This window comes from Pogona vitticeps, chromosome 1, assembly GCF_051106095.1.
Source record: "Pogona vitticeps strain Pit_001003342236 chromosome 1, PviZW2.1, whole genome shotgun sequence".
Taxonomy (NCBI): domain Eukaryota; kingdom Metazoa; phylum Chordata; class Lepidosauria; order Squamata; family Agamidae; genus Pogona; species Pogona vitticeps.
Genome location: NC_135783.1, coordinates 192221296 through 192236344, shown reverse-complemented (window position 1 = coordinate 192236344; position 15049 = coordinate 192221296). Strand labels below are relative to the sequence as shown.

Sequence of the window (15049 nt, the reverse complement as noted above, 5' to 3'; positions counted from 1 at the left end):
GAATGGGAAATAAAATCACTTGGTTTTTAAGAGTGATAATGAAGTGTTATTAATTATTAAGTACTGTAAACTGTAATGTAATCTTGAACTGGCGTATACAGCTATTGAATACATTTAGCAGTTCAGATGATGACTTCTTATCCTAACTTCAAGGTAATGCATGTAGTAGGTAGTGACCTCCACTAACATATAGCAGAATAACATTTAGCAGAATCTATAGAAATTGTCTTCTCAATTGTGAGAAATAACTCTTTATTCTTGTGGTAATGTCACAGTGTATTTTCTACTTAACAGGAGCTGTCTCAGTTTGAGTTATACTATAGCAAGTGAAAATTGCTTCAGAATCTCATGCTAATTTCTGCATGCATTGAAAAAAGGCCTGAAAGCACTGTTTTCAGTGAAGGTTTTTGTTGTATTAAAGTAATCTTTTTTTTTTGAAGACTGTTTTATCAAATTCTTTTCTAGCTCATTTTTAAAACAGCAGCAACCATCACAGTATTGTGTTTGCCCTGATTGCTCTGTTGATGTGGCTTCTGTATGATCTATATTAGGAAATTTGCACAAGGGGTATGCGCGCAAAATGGAGAAGATTGCTGTGATATATGAAGGGCAAGGAGGACATAACTACACCTTGCATCTCACTTGCAAGAATAAAAAAATCACATAAGTTTTTTTCATTAACCTATGAGAGAGGGGATGTTGAGTGATCCACTTCTCCCTCGAATTGCACGGATCCGAGCAGCACGGTTTGGGTGCTGCCCCCTTATAAATACATATATACATGCATATTCAATAAATACTGTGCTGCTATTCATCTCCAGGAAGTAATCTGAGAAGTTGGGTCTTGGGCTTACTGAGGTCCTCTGCTGTTGAGGGTGTGGCAGACCACCGGTCCAATGGTACCAACCCAGCTGGCCCCTTCTCCTGGCATAGTGGCTCCATGTGAGGCCACAGAAGATGCTAGGGCATACCAAGGGGCTGACGTGGGTCAAAGGAGGTCACGATGCACTGTTCCATGGGGGGGAGCTCGTGCATCTTTCCCTCCTTCTCATAGTTATGTTTTGGGGGTGCATGATATTGCTATGACATTACTATGACTGCTGCTTTATTGCATGGATTTCTGAGGATTAAAGGCATTAGCCTGAAGAACTTTGGATAGAGGCTCGTAACATTGTACAGGAGGCAGCAACAAAAACCATCCCAAAGAAAAGGAAATGCAAGAAAGCAAAGTGGCTGTCCAACGAGGCCTTACAAATAGCAGAAAAGAGAAGGGAAACAAAATGCAGGGGAGATAGGGAAAGTTACAGAAAATTGAATGCAGACTTCCAAAGAATAGCAAGGAGAGACAAGAGGGCCTTCTTAAATGAACAGTGCAAAGAAATAGAGGAAAATAACAGAAAAGGAAAAACCAGAGATCTGTTCAGGAAAATTGGAGATATTAGAGGAAAATTTTGTGCAAAGATGGACATGATAAAAGACAAAAATGGAAGGGACCTCACAGAAGCAGAAGACATCAAGAAGAGGTGGCAAGAATACACAGAGGAATTATATCAGAAAGTTTTGGATATCCCGGACAACCCAGACAATATAGTTGCTGACCTAGAGCCAGACATCCTGGAGAGTGAGGTCAAGTGGGCCTTAGAAAGCCTGGCTAACAACAAGGCCAGTGGAGGTGATGGCATTCCAGTCGAACTATTTAAAATCTTAAAGGATGATGCTGTTAAGGTGCTACATTCAATATGCCAACAAGTTTGGAAAACTCAACAGTGGCCAGAGGACTGGAAAAGATCAGTCTACATCCCAATACCAAAGAAGGGCAGTGCCAAAGAATGCTCCAACTACCGGACAATTGCACTCATCTCACACGCCAGCAAGGTTATGCTCAAAATCCTCCAAGGTAGGCTTCAGCAGTATGTGGACCGAGAACTCCCAGAAGTACAAGCGGGATTCCGAAGGGGCAGAGGAACTTGAGACCAAATTGCCAACATGCGCTGGATTATGGAAAAAGCCAGAGAGTTCCAGAAAAACATCTACTTCTGCTTCATTGACTATGCAAAAGCCTTTGACTGTGTGGACCACAGCAAACTATGGCAAGTCCTAAAAGAAATGTTCGTGCCTGACCACCTTATCCATCTCCTGAGAGACCTATATGTGGGACAGGAAGCAACAGTTAGAACTGGATATGGAACAACGGATTGGTTCAAAATTGGGAAAGGAGTACGACAAGGCTGTATATTGTCACCCTGCTTATTTAACTTATATGCAGAATACATCATGCGGAAGGCTGGACTGGAGGAATCCCAAGGTGGAATTAAGATTGCCGGAAGAAATATCAACAACCTCCGATATGCAGATGATACGACTCTGATGGCAGAAAGTGAGGAGGAATTTAAAAAACCTCATAATGAGGGTGAAAGAGGAGAGTGCAAAAAACGGTCTGAAACTCAACATCAAAAAAACTAAGATCATGGCCACTGGTCCCATCACCTCCTGGGAAATAGAAGGGGAAGATATGGAGGCAGTGACAGATTTTACTTTCTTGGGCTCCATGATCACTGCAGATGGAGACAGCAGCCCCGAAATTAAAAGACACCTGCTTCTCGGGAGGAAAGCAATGACAAACCTTGACAGCATCTTAAAAAGCAGAGACATCACCTTGCCAACAAAAGTCCGAATAGTCAAAGCTATGGTTTTTCCTGTAGTGTTGTATGGAAGTGAGAGCTGGACCATAAAGAAAGCTGACCGCCGAAGAATTGATGCCTTTGAATTGTGGCGCTGGAGGAGACTCTTGAGAGTTCCCTGGACTGCAAAGAGAACAAACCTATCAATTCTAAAGGAAATCAACCCCGAGTGCTCATTGGAAGGAGAGATCCTGAAGCTGAGGCTCCAGTACTTTGGCCATCTCATTAGAAGAGAAGACTCCCTGGAAAAGACCCTGATGTTGGGAAAGTGTGAAGGCAAGAGGAGAAAGGGACGACTGAGGATGAGATGGTTGGACAGTGTCATCGAAGCAACCAACATGAATTTGACACAACTCTGGGAGGCGGTGGAAGATAGGAGGGCCTGGCGTGCTCTGGTCCATGGGGTCACGAAGAGTCGGACACGACTAAACGACTGAACAGAACAAAGGCATTAGCAGGCTTTGTTTGCACCTCTTTCAATAATCAACCAATAATTCTGTCATTGCTGTGTCTTTAATTCTAAAAGAAAAAGCATGCTACGTTTGTATAGATACAGTTAATGTAAACTATGGAAACCATAACAAGAGATAATACCTGCCTAAAGGCTATTTTTGTTCTTATCGTGATTATTCCCCTACAAAATAGTTCTTTATATTCATAGTTGGATGCAGTTCTTGTAAGGTATGGTAAAATTCGACAATACTTTACAGTTGATTGTGTGCTGAATTGGGTTAGCACAAGCACCACTGAGCTGAAGGCTCAGATTTTAGATGTAATTTACACAAGATGTGTAAACTTCTTGAGCTTGGCTCTTAGCTCCAAATGAGTGTGCCTGGAACGAAGACGAAAGTACAAGGTCTTCACTGAAAAAAGATATGTGCTGCACTTTCTCAATTCCTTGCCACTATTTTGCAACCATAAATATTAAATGTATTTAGTGGCAAAATTGTCTGCCCCAACTATTGAAATTAAATCATGTATAATAATTCATCTTTTAGGAGTCCAAGATACATTGTGTGCCAATTCTCTCAAATATCAAGTGGATAGATTCAGGATACGCCAAGCAGCTGCCCTTGTACACTGACGAAGAGCTTTGATTAATCCTGTCCAAAAGCCTATGGTTTTTTTTTTCCTTTCAAAAATCTCATTTGGAGATCACGGTGTCAAATGATGCAGGTAATCTTGCCCTAGCTTGTACAAAGGAATAAAGTCTCAATATAGACCTTAATTGACACATTGAATGCTGCTATGTCACCGTTTCTGGTTATCGTCATTTGATTTATGAGCATCGCTCAAGCCGGCAGGAACTTGTCCTGAAGAAAAGACGCTCAGTAAGGTGTGGTGAAATGAAGTATATTTCCAAAACACAATTTTCCAAGTATATTTGCACTTCTGAAAATTTTTATTTCGTGTAAAATGTACTCATCCATTTAGTAATACAGAAGCGGTATTTAGCTCTTGGCCTGTAAATGGACTAGTCAAAGAAGGATCGTGGGAAAAGCCCAAGGAGGCCAGGGCTTTCAATCTCTAGAGCGTAGGTTCTTGACTTGTGGCCTGCAAGCCCACCAGGGGCCCACAGTGTCCTCACAAGGGATCCACAAAGGCATTAGCATAGAAAGAAAGAAAGAAAGGAAATGTAGTACACAATCTTAATTTCCCTTGCTTGTTTGTGTAAAACATGCCTATGTATGGAGTTATTCCAATAAAAATAATGTAATAGGGGTATGTGCATGAACAGATTACAGTGGAGTCTTGACTTGCGAACGGCTTGACTTGCGAACTTTTTGAGTTGCGTACTTCTCCGTCCGCAAAAATCCATTTTGACTTGCGAACGGAGAATTGACGTACGAACCCAAAAAGTGGGGGGGGGGGAAGCAGGAGAGGCGGGGAGAGCCAATAGGGCAAAAGCATAGCTGGGTGGCTGAGCGGTAAGGAACAGTAAGGAACCGGGGAAAAGCTTGATCGGCTGGGCAGACGCGAGGGAGGCAGCGCGCCAACGCGGCCACTCGAACCGGCTGCCTCCTTTTCCCGCCGCCGCTCAGGACGGCTGAGGGGGAGTCCGTGCTGCCGCCGCCGCGCTCGGCACCGCGAGGTGAGTCTGCTGCCCTTCCCTCCGGAGGCTTCGCGGGGCCGGGTGGGCTGCCTTCAGGGTCCCACCCGCTCCTTCCCAGCCTCCGCGGCGCGCCCTCCCTCCCCTCTCTGCGCCCGCTCTCCCCGGCGTGCCTCGCCGCCCTTTGTCAGCCCGGCTCTTCCCCTGCCCTGCCCTCTGAGACACCCGCCCGGCACTCAGGCGAGGTGGGCTTCGGGCTTCCTCTCCCGGTCCTTTCCTCTTGCCCTCCCTCGACCCGCCAGACCCTTTCCCTCCGTCCGTCCCTCCCTCAGGCGACCTCGGCCAGACGCTCTTCCCTCCAGAGGCTTCGCGGGGCCGGGTGGGCTGCCTTCGGGGTCCCACCCGCTCCTTCCCAGCCTCCGCAGCGCGCCCTCCCTCCCCCCCCTCTCAGCACCCGATCTCCCCGGAGGAAGCCGCCCGCCTCGCCGCCCTTTGTCAGCCCGGCTCTTCCCCTGCTCTGCCCTCTGAGACGCCCGCCCGGCACTCGGGCGAGGTGGGCTTCAGGCTTCCTCTCCCCTCCCTCTCTCCTTCCTTCCTTCCTGTACAGGCTCCCCTCCCGCCCGCTCTTTCTCCCCTGCTTTCCTTGCCTGTGCGGGTGTCTTTCTATTGCCAGAAAAAAGCAGATACGGATCAAATGGTTTTCAATGCATTCCAATGAGAATGCAGATTTTGACCTGCGAACTTTTTGACATGCGAACCGCCTCCCAATACACATTAAGTTCACAAGTCAAGACCCCACTGTAATTTATTTCTCCCTTCTCTCCAAATTTGAAGACTCTTCACAAGAAATGTTAAAATGAATATTTGATGCACTTTAGGGTTTTAAATCTTGAGATAAATCCTGTTGGTCCGTGGCAACAAAAGGTATTTAAAGCAGTTCCGTGGTAAAGGAAAGGTTAAGAACTATTGCTCTAGAGCAGGGGCTCCCAACCCCCAGTCCGCAACCTAGCAGGACTGGGCTGCGGACACAGAACTCCTGCCCCCTGCAAGCGCACCCCCCGCAAGCGCACCCCGTGCATGCACATGAGCGCACTCTGCCCCTGTGAGATGATGCCCCCGCAAGTATGACACGCCCCCTGCAAGCGCAACACCCCCCCAGCGCATGCGCACAAGCGCAACATGCCCCCTGTGAGTGTGACATGCCCCCTGCAAGCACAACACACCTCCACATGAGTGTGCCAGCCCCCCCCCCAAACTGGTCTGTGGTTGGGATAAAGTTGGGGACCACTGCTCTCGAGTATTGCTAAATTATTTCCTCTTAATCTCAATTTTTATTGGTAATTAATTAGAAATGCCATGTCTTGCAACGTGATATAGGGTTTGTGGTGTTGTTATAGCAGAATGTGCAAAATCATTTTGGAACTGAGGATAGGAAATGTAAGATCACATGCAGGAATCATTAAAATTGCTGTTACACAAGGTGATTGTTTGGCTTCAAGAGAACTGATAACAAAACAACATGAATAGCTTCCAGGACTGGGGATGAGGAAGGAGGAAAGTTGACTCTGTGCTCTGACAATGGTCTTACTGAGTCGTGAGTGTGTTGTCCATTCTGCAAAAATAAAACACAACTATAATTGAATAAAACCAAAAGGTGGAAGTAGGCCCTGTTTAATGTATGTGTGTTTGAATATTTTTAATATTTTACTAGCAAACATACATATCTTTTCCTAAGTTGCAGGTTTGAATTAAAGAATTCTTCTTCACTGTATTTTACTTACACACACAAAAACTGGCATTTGTTCTCAAAACTTAAACCTGAGGACCAGTTGTTTGAACAGGCATGAAAGACTTCACATTTTTACAATAAATTCACTTGCATCTCAGAAACCCGTGTGTGTAATGTCTATTCAGAATTAAGTACCATTGAATTCAACTGGGCTTACTCACAAACATCTGGATGTAGGGTCAGCTGCAGCCTTAAAAATCAAAGTGACTTCGAAAGGGCACGTTTACCCACTCTCCTGAATTGTTCCTTGGTAAGCCATTTGGCAAAATATTAATGACTGTTCAGTTTTGCTCCCTATCTTGTCCTCTACAAAGGCTAGGAACATGAAGTGTATCTGTGTTGCAGAATTATACCAGTCAAGATTCTGCACACAACCCAAATTTGACTTTGACTACACTGGAGTGGCAAACCCAGTTTTTCAGGGGGGATGTAACCCCATCCAGCGCAAGTTGTGTCCCTATTCTCCGATCTAACTGTCCAGAATGCCCTCTGTCTTGTCTGGATTAAGTCTCCATTTGTTCACCCTGATCTAGTCCACTGCCAGTTCCAGATACTGGCTCAAGACTGACAGAAAGGAGTGTGAGTTGGATGCTATCAGCATATGGGTTGCATCATTTTCCAAAACTCTGGATAATCTCCCCCAGTGGTTTCATGTATATGTAAAATTAACGGACAGGACAAAACAGACCCCCGAGGGACACTGTAAGCCCATGTCCAAGTTGTTGAACAGGAGTCCTTCAACACCATCTCTTGAGACTTGGCCCTACAGGAGGACTAGAACTACTGTAAGACAGTGCCAGGAAGTCCCTTTCCAGCTAGGTGATCCAAAAGGATATCATTCTCAGTGGTATAAAAAGCCACTGAGAGGTCTAAGAAGAATGTCTGTTGGCCTCATCTCATGGCTGCTGATACAACCGAACCTACCAATAAATCTGGATTGCTGGTTGATAACAGAAGCCCCCACCCAGGCTGGAGAAGGAGAGGTGCAGTGGAGAAGTTATGTTATGCCAGATCCAAACTGCTTTTAGGCCAGACTCAAGACTCACAGCTACTGTTCCCAAACAAAGTTAGGGCAGGATCAGGATTTTGTTGGTTTGGATACAGTACTGACTCGTCTGGCTTGTCATCAGCTCTGCCAGTCTGTAGCCATTTGGGCTATTTGGGATTGGTTTTTTCTTCTTCCCAGGCCAGTATGAAAAGGATTGCAGCCTGTTTGCTTGTGGCTAGAAACCTGATGTTGACATCTAGGATTGCAACTAGAGATGAGCACATATGGCCAAAGCAGCAATTCGTGCTGGTTGGCTTGGCCGCAACAGGTATTCAGCAGTTTGGCGCCTGCTCCCTCTGGCAATCGGCCACTTGGAAGCAGTATCCCAGCTTCACTGCCCCGCCTCCGTTGGGTGCTGCATCTTGAGTGGGTGCCCCATGGAAAGGGTGAGGTGCTGAACCGCCCAGCACCTGCTGTGGTGGGAAACAAACCAGGATGAACGGCAGAACTGGCAGTTTGTGCCCATCTAGAATTGCAAATATTCATTCCACATTGAATAGTGAAAGCACATAACTTGTTGCTGCCTCCTTGAAATTTGGTTCTTCCCTGTTCTCCAAAGTTAAGCCAGTTGTTGCAATTCAAAATTCATGCAGTAGATATACCATTTAGTTAAATACATTTTCCTGAATTATTTTTTTTTAAAAATATCTCTCTGCTATGGACAAGAAAGCTGATAAACACTACCATGTAGCAAATACCTTGCTGCGATCAGTCCACTGTTCTGATGCCAACAGAAACATACAAACATGGTTGGTAAGAAAAGTGTGTGCTCTGCTTTTCTCGCAGGTTAGTTTTGTCCACTATTTGAGAGACTTTTAAAAACAAAACAAAACATGATCATAAACTCTTTTGATGGATTGGAAAACCAGGACAATATTTTAAAGTAATAACAAGTATAAAGATGAGGTTGCTGAAATGTCAAATGTGAACTGGATGAATGAATAAGGCATGCACAATGGAAATTCATAGAGGCTCCCTATTAGGCCAGATCCTGAAGGCTTCCATTACGGTAGAAGGAAGCAAATTCTGGGGGCCACTTACTTTTCTTTCATGGTGACTTATTTTTCCAAAATAAAAAGCCCATGGTGCCAATGTGCAAGAAGCAACATAATTTTTCATTTTGCATGTTTATGATAGAAGATTACGGAAATTGGATCACTGAGACCTTTCCTAAAGGTAAAATTGAATTTCAAGTTTCTGCAAGGAACGTGTTAACTCATTGTTCACATTCACCACCATATATTAGCATCTCACTTAAGAACAAGTGCCCACTGGAAAATGCCATGAAAACCTCTCTTTAACAAGCATCCATTCATATACACATTTAAGTACATTTGTTGACAAAGCCTGGCTCCCAAGACTGAAAAATACAGCCTGCTCAAAGGTCAATGAACTCTACCCAGCCACAAGGACAGGTGATCACTGTACACAATAGATTAGCCCATCAATCACAGTGACAGCTCATCTCCCCCCTTATTACAATAATGCAACCATAACAAAAAACACCCTGATCACCATAATCACCCAATCTCCTGAAAAGGACAAAAAGCTGATCCCACAGCTACAAATACTCAACTATCCCACAAACTACATCAGAACACAGAGTTCTAACTCCTGTCCTCTGAAGATGCCGGCCACAGAGACTGGCAAAAAGAAAAGCCTCCAGAACATGACCAAAAAGCCCCAAAAACCTGCAATAACCATTGTACAAGATCTTGGCCAGAGAGCATTTTTAAATAAGTTTTTAACTTCTCTCATTTCTGATCCATCTATAATCCAGACCTTTGCCTTTAATGCTGTTGCAAGGTCTCCTTAGACACTTTCTCTGTTCTCTCCTTCTTTGGTCAGTTTTTGGCAGAGTGGGTTATTTGATGGCAGGGAACCCTCCCCCATCTGGAAACAATAGAACACTTTGTCTGAAATTTAAGAAGGTTTAGGTCCAACTTGTACAGTGGGGTCTTGACTTAAGAACGGCTCGAGTTAAGAACATTTTGACTTAAGAACCACTCTCATAGGAAAATATTGACTTGACTTACATACTTAGATTTGAGTTAAGAACTGAAAAAAAAACCACGTGGGAGGCAGGGAAAGTGCAAAATGTGAACTTTCAGTTAACTGTTGGCCAGTGAAAAGGGTGCCTGTCTGCTTCCTCACTCCTCCCAGCGTTTAGAGAGTGGATTGGGAGACAGTCTTCAGACTGCCTGGACTGTATTTTCCCTGCCTTCCCTGAACCTTTCTTGACCTAAGAAAAAAAGAAACAAAATATCCCCCTCTAGTGGTCGAAGGCAGAATAGCAGCTTCCCATTAGTTTCTATGGACGGAAAAGAGCAGATACGGATCAAATGGTTTTCAATGCATTCCTATGGGAAATGCAGATTTGACCTGAGAACTTTTTGATTTGAGAACCGCCTTCCAATACGGATTAAGTTCTCAAGTCAAGACTCCACTGTAATTAGTTTCTGTTTTCTCAGCTGGGGAAGCTCAAAGACCAACCTACCCATCCCACGGTTTCCACACTCTCTGTTTCCAAGATGTATCTTTAGTCACATCATCATCTCCTGTTGCACTTCAAGATGGAGTCACTTGTTCTCTAGAAGTTCTTTTGTTTTAGTTTGAAATGTTGAGTTTGGATTTGAATTACAAACCAGTTAAGGTGGTAGAGGATGCAACCATCTTTGAACTAATTTAAAATCTAGGTTTACTCAAAGTTCCTTTGTGTTGTGGCCATTGCACGATTCTGAAATTGACAGTCTTTGTAATAGCCTTAGACTGCAGAGCTGGAAGGGGCCCTATAGACCAGGGGTCGCCAACCCCCGGTCCATGGCCCGGGGCCAGTCCATGGGCTTGCCAGAACTGGGCCGCGGATACGGATCTCCACCTCCCACCTGCACGCAGGGGTCCGTGTCACACTTGCACGGGGGGTGTTGCGCCCGCGTGGGCATGTCGCTCTTGCATGGGGGCCATGTTGCACTTGTGCCAGGGGGTCCCATGCATGGAGCTCGCTCCCCCCCAGCCGGTCTGCAGAGGTTGGGAACCGCTGCTATAGACCACTGCGTCCCACCCCTGGCTCTGCAGCCAGAGTCCTAAGCCACTGAGTTATTCAGCAGTTCAGATTTGATAAAACAAAACAGAGCATGCTCCTTCTAGACTTAGCATAGAAATATGTGGCATTAATATATCCTGCATTAGGGAAATTTTTAAGAACATAATTTCCGGCAGAGCTGAGCTCCAGAACTTTTGGGGGGTAAATCTGTTCCACAAACAATTTGAAATAATAAGAGGGTTGGGGTTTCTCATACTGACTTTTTAATGCAGTCTTGTGTTGATATAAAAACATAATGAGACTTCTGAAGTCTTATTGCACATTTTTCAATAAAGTTCAACTTCTTTTTCTAAAAGGCCTTATTCCAAGAATAATTTGATCTCATTCTGAAATATCATATCTTTAGCTATAGTTCAAAAAGGGTACTCACTCCTTAAGGAAATCTTGATAATAGTGGCCTTATGGTGCTTCTTTTTCTCCGTCATTTGCTCTGCTTATCTGTAGCATTTTGAAACTGGATAATATGGTTTGACATCAGTTCAATTTCGGTTAATGCTTCCCTGCTTTTTGCAGGCAAAATATTTAAAACAACGCTTGGCTTGTCACAATTTGAATACTTGAGCTAAATACCAGTCTCTGAAATGAAATGTGAGTTGGTAGCAAAGGAGATTGCTCTCTGCGTATCAGAAGCAAGGCTTTACTAATTTGCCGCCAAGCAACCAGGATCTTGCTGTCTGCCTCTGAGATCTCTAAGGCATGCAATCATTTTCCCCAGGACTGATCCAGGATAAAGTTCTTTAAAAGAAATTGTTTTATTCCAACACTATTTAGTACTGTTAAACCATTTTAAAATTCAATTGGCTTTATGGGGTTTTTTTTTGTTTGTTTGTTTTTTTGCATGTTTATAAGAGAGTACAGCCCTTTTGTGATTTAGCTTCCTTGCATCTGGCAACTTTGTTTTTCTTCTTAAACGCTGTAGTGAGACTTATTTGTTTCAATAGGCCTTCAAGCATGGTATGTTATTTATTTTACACCATATCCTCAGCGATACACAGACAGATGTGCACATGCATACACGAAGATGGATGTATGCATGCACATCCATTTACACAAGGTGTAAACTGGCCAAACTTAATGCATTAGATATATAAATGTTTGAAGATCAGTGATCTGGACATGTTCAATCCATACTGTAATGATGCTTGAACACAAAGTCTGAAATATGTAACAAGAATAGTTTTCATGGACAACAAGGAACAATTTGATAGGATATGGGTAGTAAAAAAAATGTAAGGTTCATAAATTCTAAAAAAGGTACTGAAGGCTTTATAATTTTTTAACCAATGTGGTTCTTTAAAAAGAACCAGAAAGGTTTGTACTATGTTGGTGAGTCCATTCCTCTTAAGTTCCATCGATTCAGTGGGCCTAACTCTAGTTGCAACTTTAAAATTTGTTAAACCAGTAGCCACAATACAAAGGAAGTACCAAGTCACCATAAAAAGGAACTATTTTGACTTAACTTGCCACAACACTTACATGTATTATTAATTTTAATGTCTCTTCAAAATATATAGTAGTTGGAATCTCTCCTTTTTTATATAGTTATAGAAACAACAGAACATCAAAAATCGGTGTCCAGTTTGCTCAGCCCAACAAAAAGACAGTCATTTGTTGACTTGTCCAAATACTATGGCTACCATCCAGCACACAATGCTTCTGCAAGCCTGTTTGGATCTCTGGCTAGAGAAAGTGCAGCCATTCTGAAAAAAAATGCTACAATACATTCTCTTTTCTCCTGATTTCCTGTGAAAGTGTGGATAACTTAATTCGTCTCAGTTTAGATCATTAAACTATACAGTTATGTATTGTTATAGCAAATTCCTCTTTGCGAAATACGCTGGCCAGTGTCCTACTGCTAGTCTCAACTGGAGAGCAGGACCACTTAATCAATTGTTGAATGGCTCATCAACGCTGATGTAAATTCCATTGAGCCGATTGGTTTGCTTTCGTTATAGTTGCCATAGTGCCGTTTGAGGGAAGGATCTTCTTAGAACAGCAGAGCTGGAAGAGACCCTCTGGATCATTGAGTCCAGCCCCCTTGTTAAGGAGGCAACATAGGAGGAATCGAACTCCCAACCTCTGGCTCCACAGCCAGAAACCTAAAACACTGAGCTATTCAGCAGTTAGGGATGGGGACTCAAGTCATGGGATTCACAGTCAAGTCAGACTTTTAAGTTGCGCCAGTGACTCAATCCAAACTCAGCTAGGGTTTGAGCCTTGTTTTTTTCAATGACTCAGACTCAGCTCATGACTTGGAAATCACCCACCCTACCCTTTTTTATATATAGGGGAAAAACTGGTTTTTAATAGGGATTCAGACTTGGGCCTTGGAACTCAGGACTTGGACCCAAGGACTTGGACCCGGACCTAAAGACTTGCCAACATTCCTGATGAAAGACAAATCCAATGATGTATAATAGCTAGAAGGCCACAGACTCATTAGCCCTGCATTAAAGCCATTTCACGGATATGGATGTTTGCACTGAAAGAAGTCAAATCTCAGCTAAGTGTTCCAGGCTGCAGCTGTAATCTTTTTGTTCATTTGTTTTGAGAGTCCATCTTTAACAATGTTTGCAAACATAACTGCTTCCTTCATATGTTCATTGGTCTACTGTGGTTTCAAAGTTTTGTTGAATAAAACATAAGAAGCAAACAGCGGAGAAGATGCACTTTTAATTCCATGTTTAATTGTAACTCATATGTATTATTATTTTTTTTAGATTAAGTCACACAGACTGATTTCTCACCATGAATCGTGCTTTTAGCCGAAAGAAAGGTAAGTAGCTTGAATTGTATTATATTAGAAAAGTAAAGAGAAGAACGGTGCTGAAGAGAAAGGCAGACCTTGAAGTGGTGCCGTATGGCATATTTATTAATAGAAGATATTGCCCATTTTTTGTGATAAAATATCTGTTCAAGGGATGGGTGAAATGTTGAATGTAAATTGGATTACTGAAGATGTGCCTTTTGAAAAGGAGAATGCGGAACTGCTGACCCTGAAGAACACACATTTGCAAAATGTATCAGGTAGAGTGCTTTTATTAAAATAACACATTAATCATAACACTTAGCTTTTCTTAACCACCTATAAGAAAATATTGGACCGTAAATTATTGAATTAGTGGGGAACAATAAAGACCTGTCCTGCTGCTTACAATTAGGGCTGATTGCTCGGCATTTGTCTTCTTTATAAGAGGTGCCTCTTCAGAATTTCATTGAGAGAGACATTTTACTTAAACCCTTGGGCAGGTATAAAATTCTCCAGTCCATTCTCCATTGCCTTTATTTTCCCTATTTGTCTATTATGTTTGAAATGCAAGTGCCTTTCTGTTATATATTTTTATCGCCAACGTCCTATTGCTTTTCATAGTACTGTATAGTCAATTGCACTAGAGTAGGCCCAGTGAATCAATAGGGATTTGTTGAATCGACTCCTGCATGAGTTGCATTGATCCAAATGGACCGACTCAAACTGTGACTTACTAAACATCTGTTGAAATTTAGATTTCATTGATCAAGTCTTTTCTGGCTTATATCTAACAGCATCAGGAATATTTATGTGTGGGAAACAGCTTGAGAATTGCTCTTCATGTATTGTAGAGGGAATTCATTCATTAAAGTGTTGTTGTTTTTTAAATTAAGCTCTTAGTTGAAGAGCTATTTAAATAATTTTAGAAACATCTTCCCCCATGCATCCATTTATGAAGCAATGGCATTCTGTGTGTAGAATTTATTTGCTGTGTAGATGACACGTAGTATTCCTACCTTCCTAACTACAGAACACAGTATCAGTCTTTGCAATTGAGACAAAGGCCTAGTTTATTATTTTGTTTTTTAAAGGTTTTAAATAACAAAGGCAAAGCTGCTGTTTAGATTTAACAGTGAACTATGGTTTAGCAGTCCTTCTCAACCTTGGGTCCACATAGGTTCTTGGACTACAACTCCCAGAAATCCTGGCCAGCACAGCTGGTGATGAAGGCTTCTGAGTGCTTTTGTCCAAGAACCTCTGGGGGACCCATGGTTGGAAAGTATTGGAGCTATAAGAATGAGCTTGAGTCTTGCAGATCCCCCTCCCTTCCACCTTCATTGCATCTGCAAGGGTAAGACGGGAAGAATTAGTTGCCATTTTCAACCAGCTGCAATTGCTTACTGGTCTAAATCTATGGTAGCACCAGGTTTTTACACCACATCCCCAATCAGCCTCCTCCAGCAGCAGAATTATGCGCTTTAGGGCTTTGCAGTCTCTAGGGCAGATTAATAGTGATTTTTAAAATAGGGGAGGGCTATAGAAAGAAGTGGGTCCTGTCCATCTCTCGCATATACTCACAGAAGTTCCGCATGTGGCTGTAGCATCCCTTAAGACAGTGGTCCCCAGCCT

The 15049-nt window shown here is 43.0% G+C and overlaps 1 protein-coding gene across 8 annotated transcripts in view; it reads left to right on the top strand.

The window, feature by feature from the left end:
- The window catches only part of GULP1 (GULP PTB domain containing engulfment adaptor 1), a 196557-nt gene that overhangs the window by 94041 nt on the left and 87467 nt on the right, over positions 1-15049 (top strand). For all 8 annotated transcript variants that reach the window (XM_072981322.2, XM_072981324.2, XM_072981311.2 and 5 more), the window contains exon 3: positions 13392-13447. In XM_072981322.2, the coding sequence (XP_072837423.1) occupies positions 13420-13447 (28 nt within the window). In that variant the 5' untranslated portion in view covers positions 13392-13419. The remainder of the gene's footprint in view (positions 1-13391; positions 13448-15049) is intronic.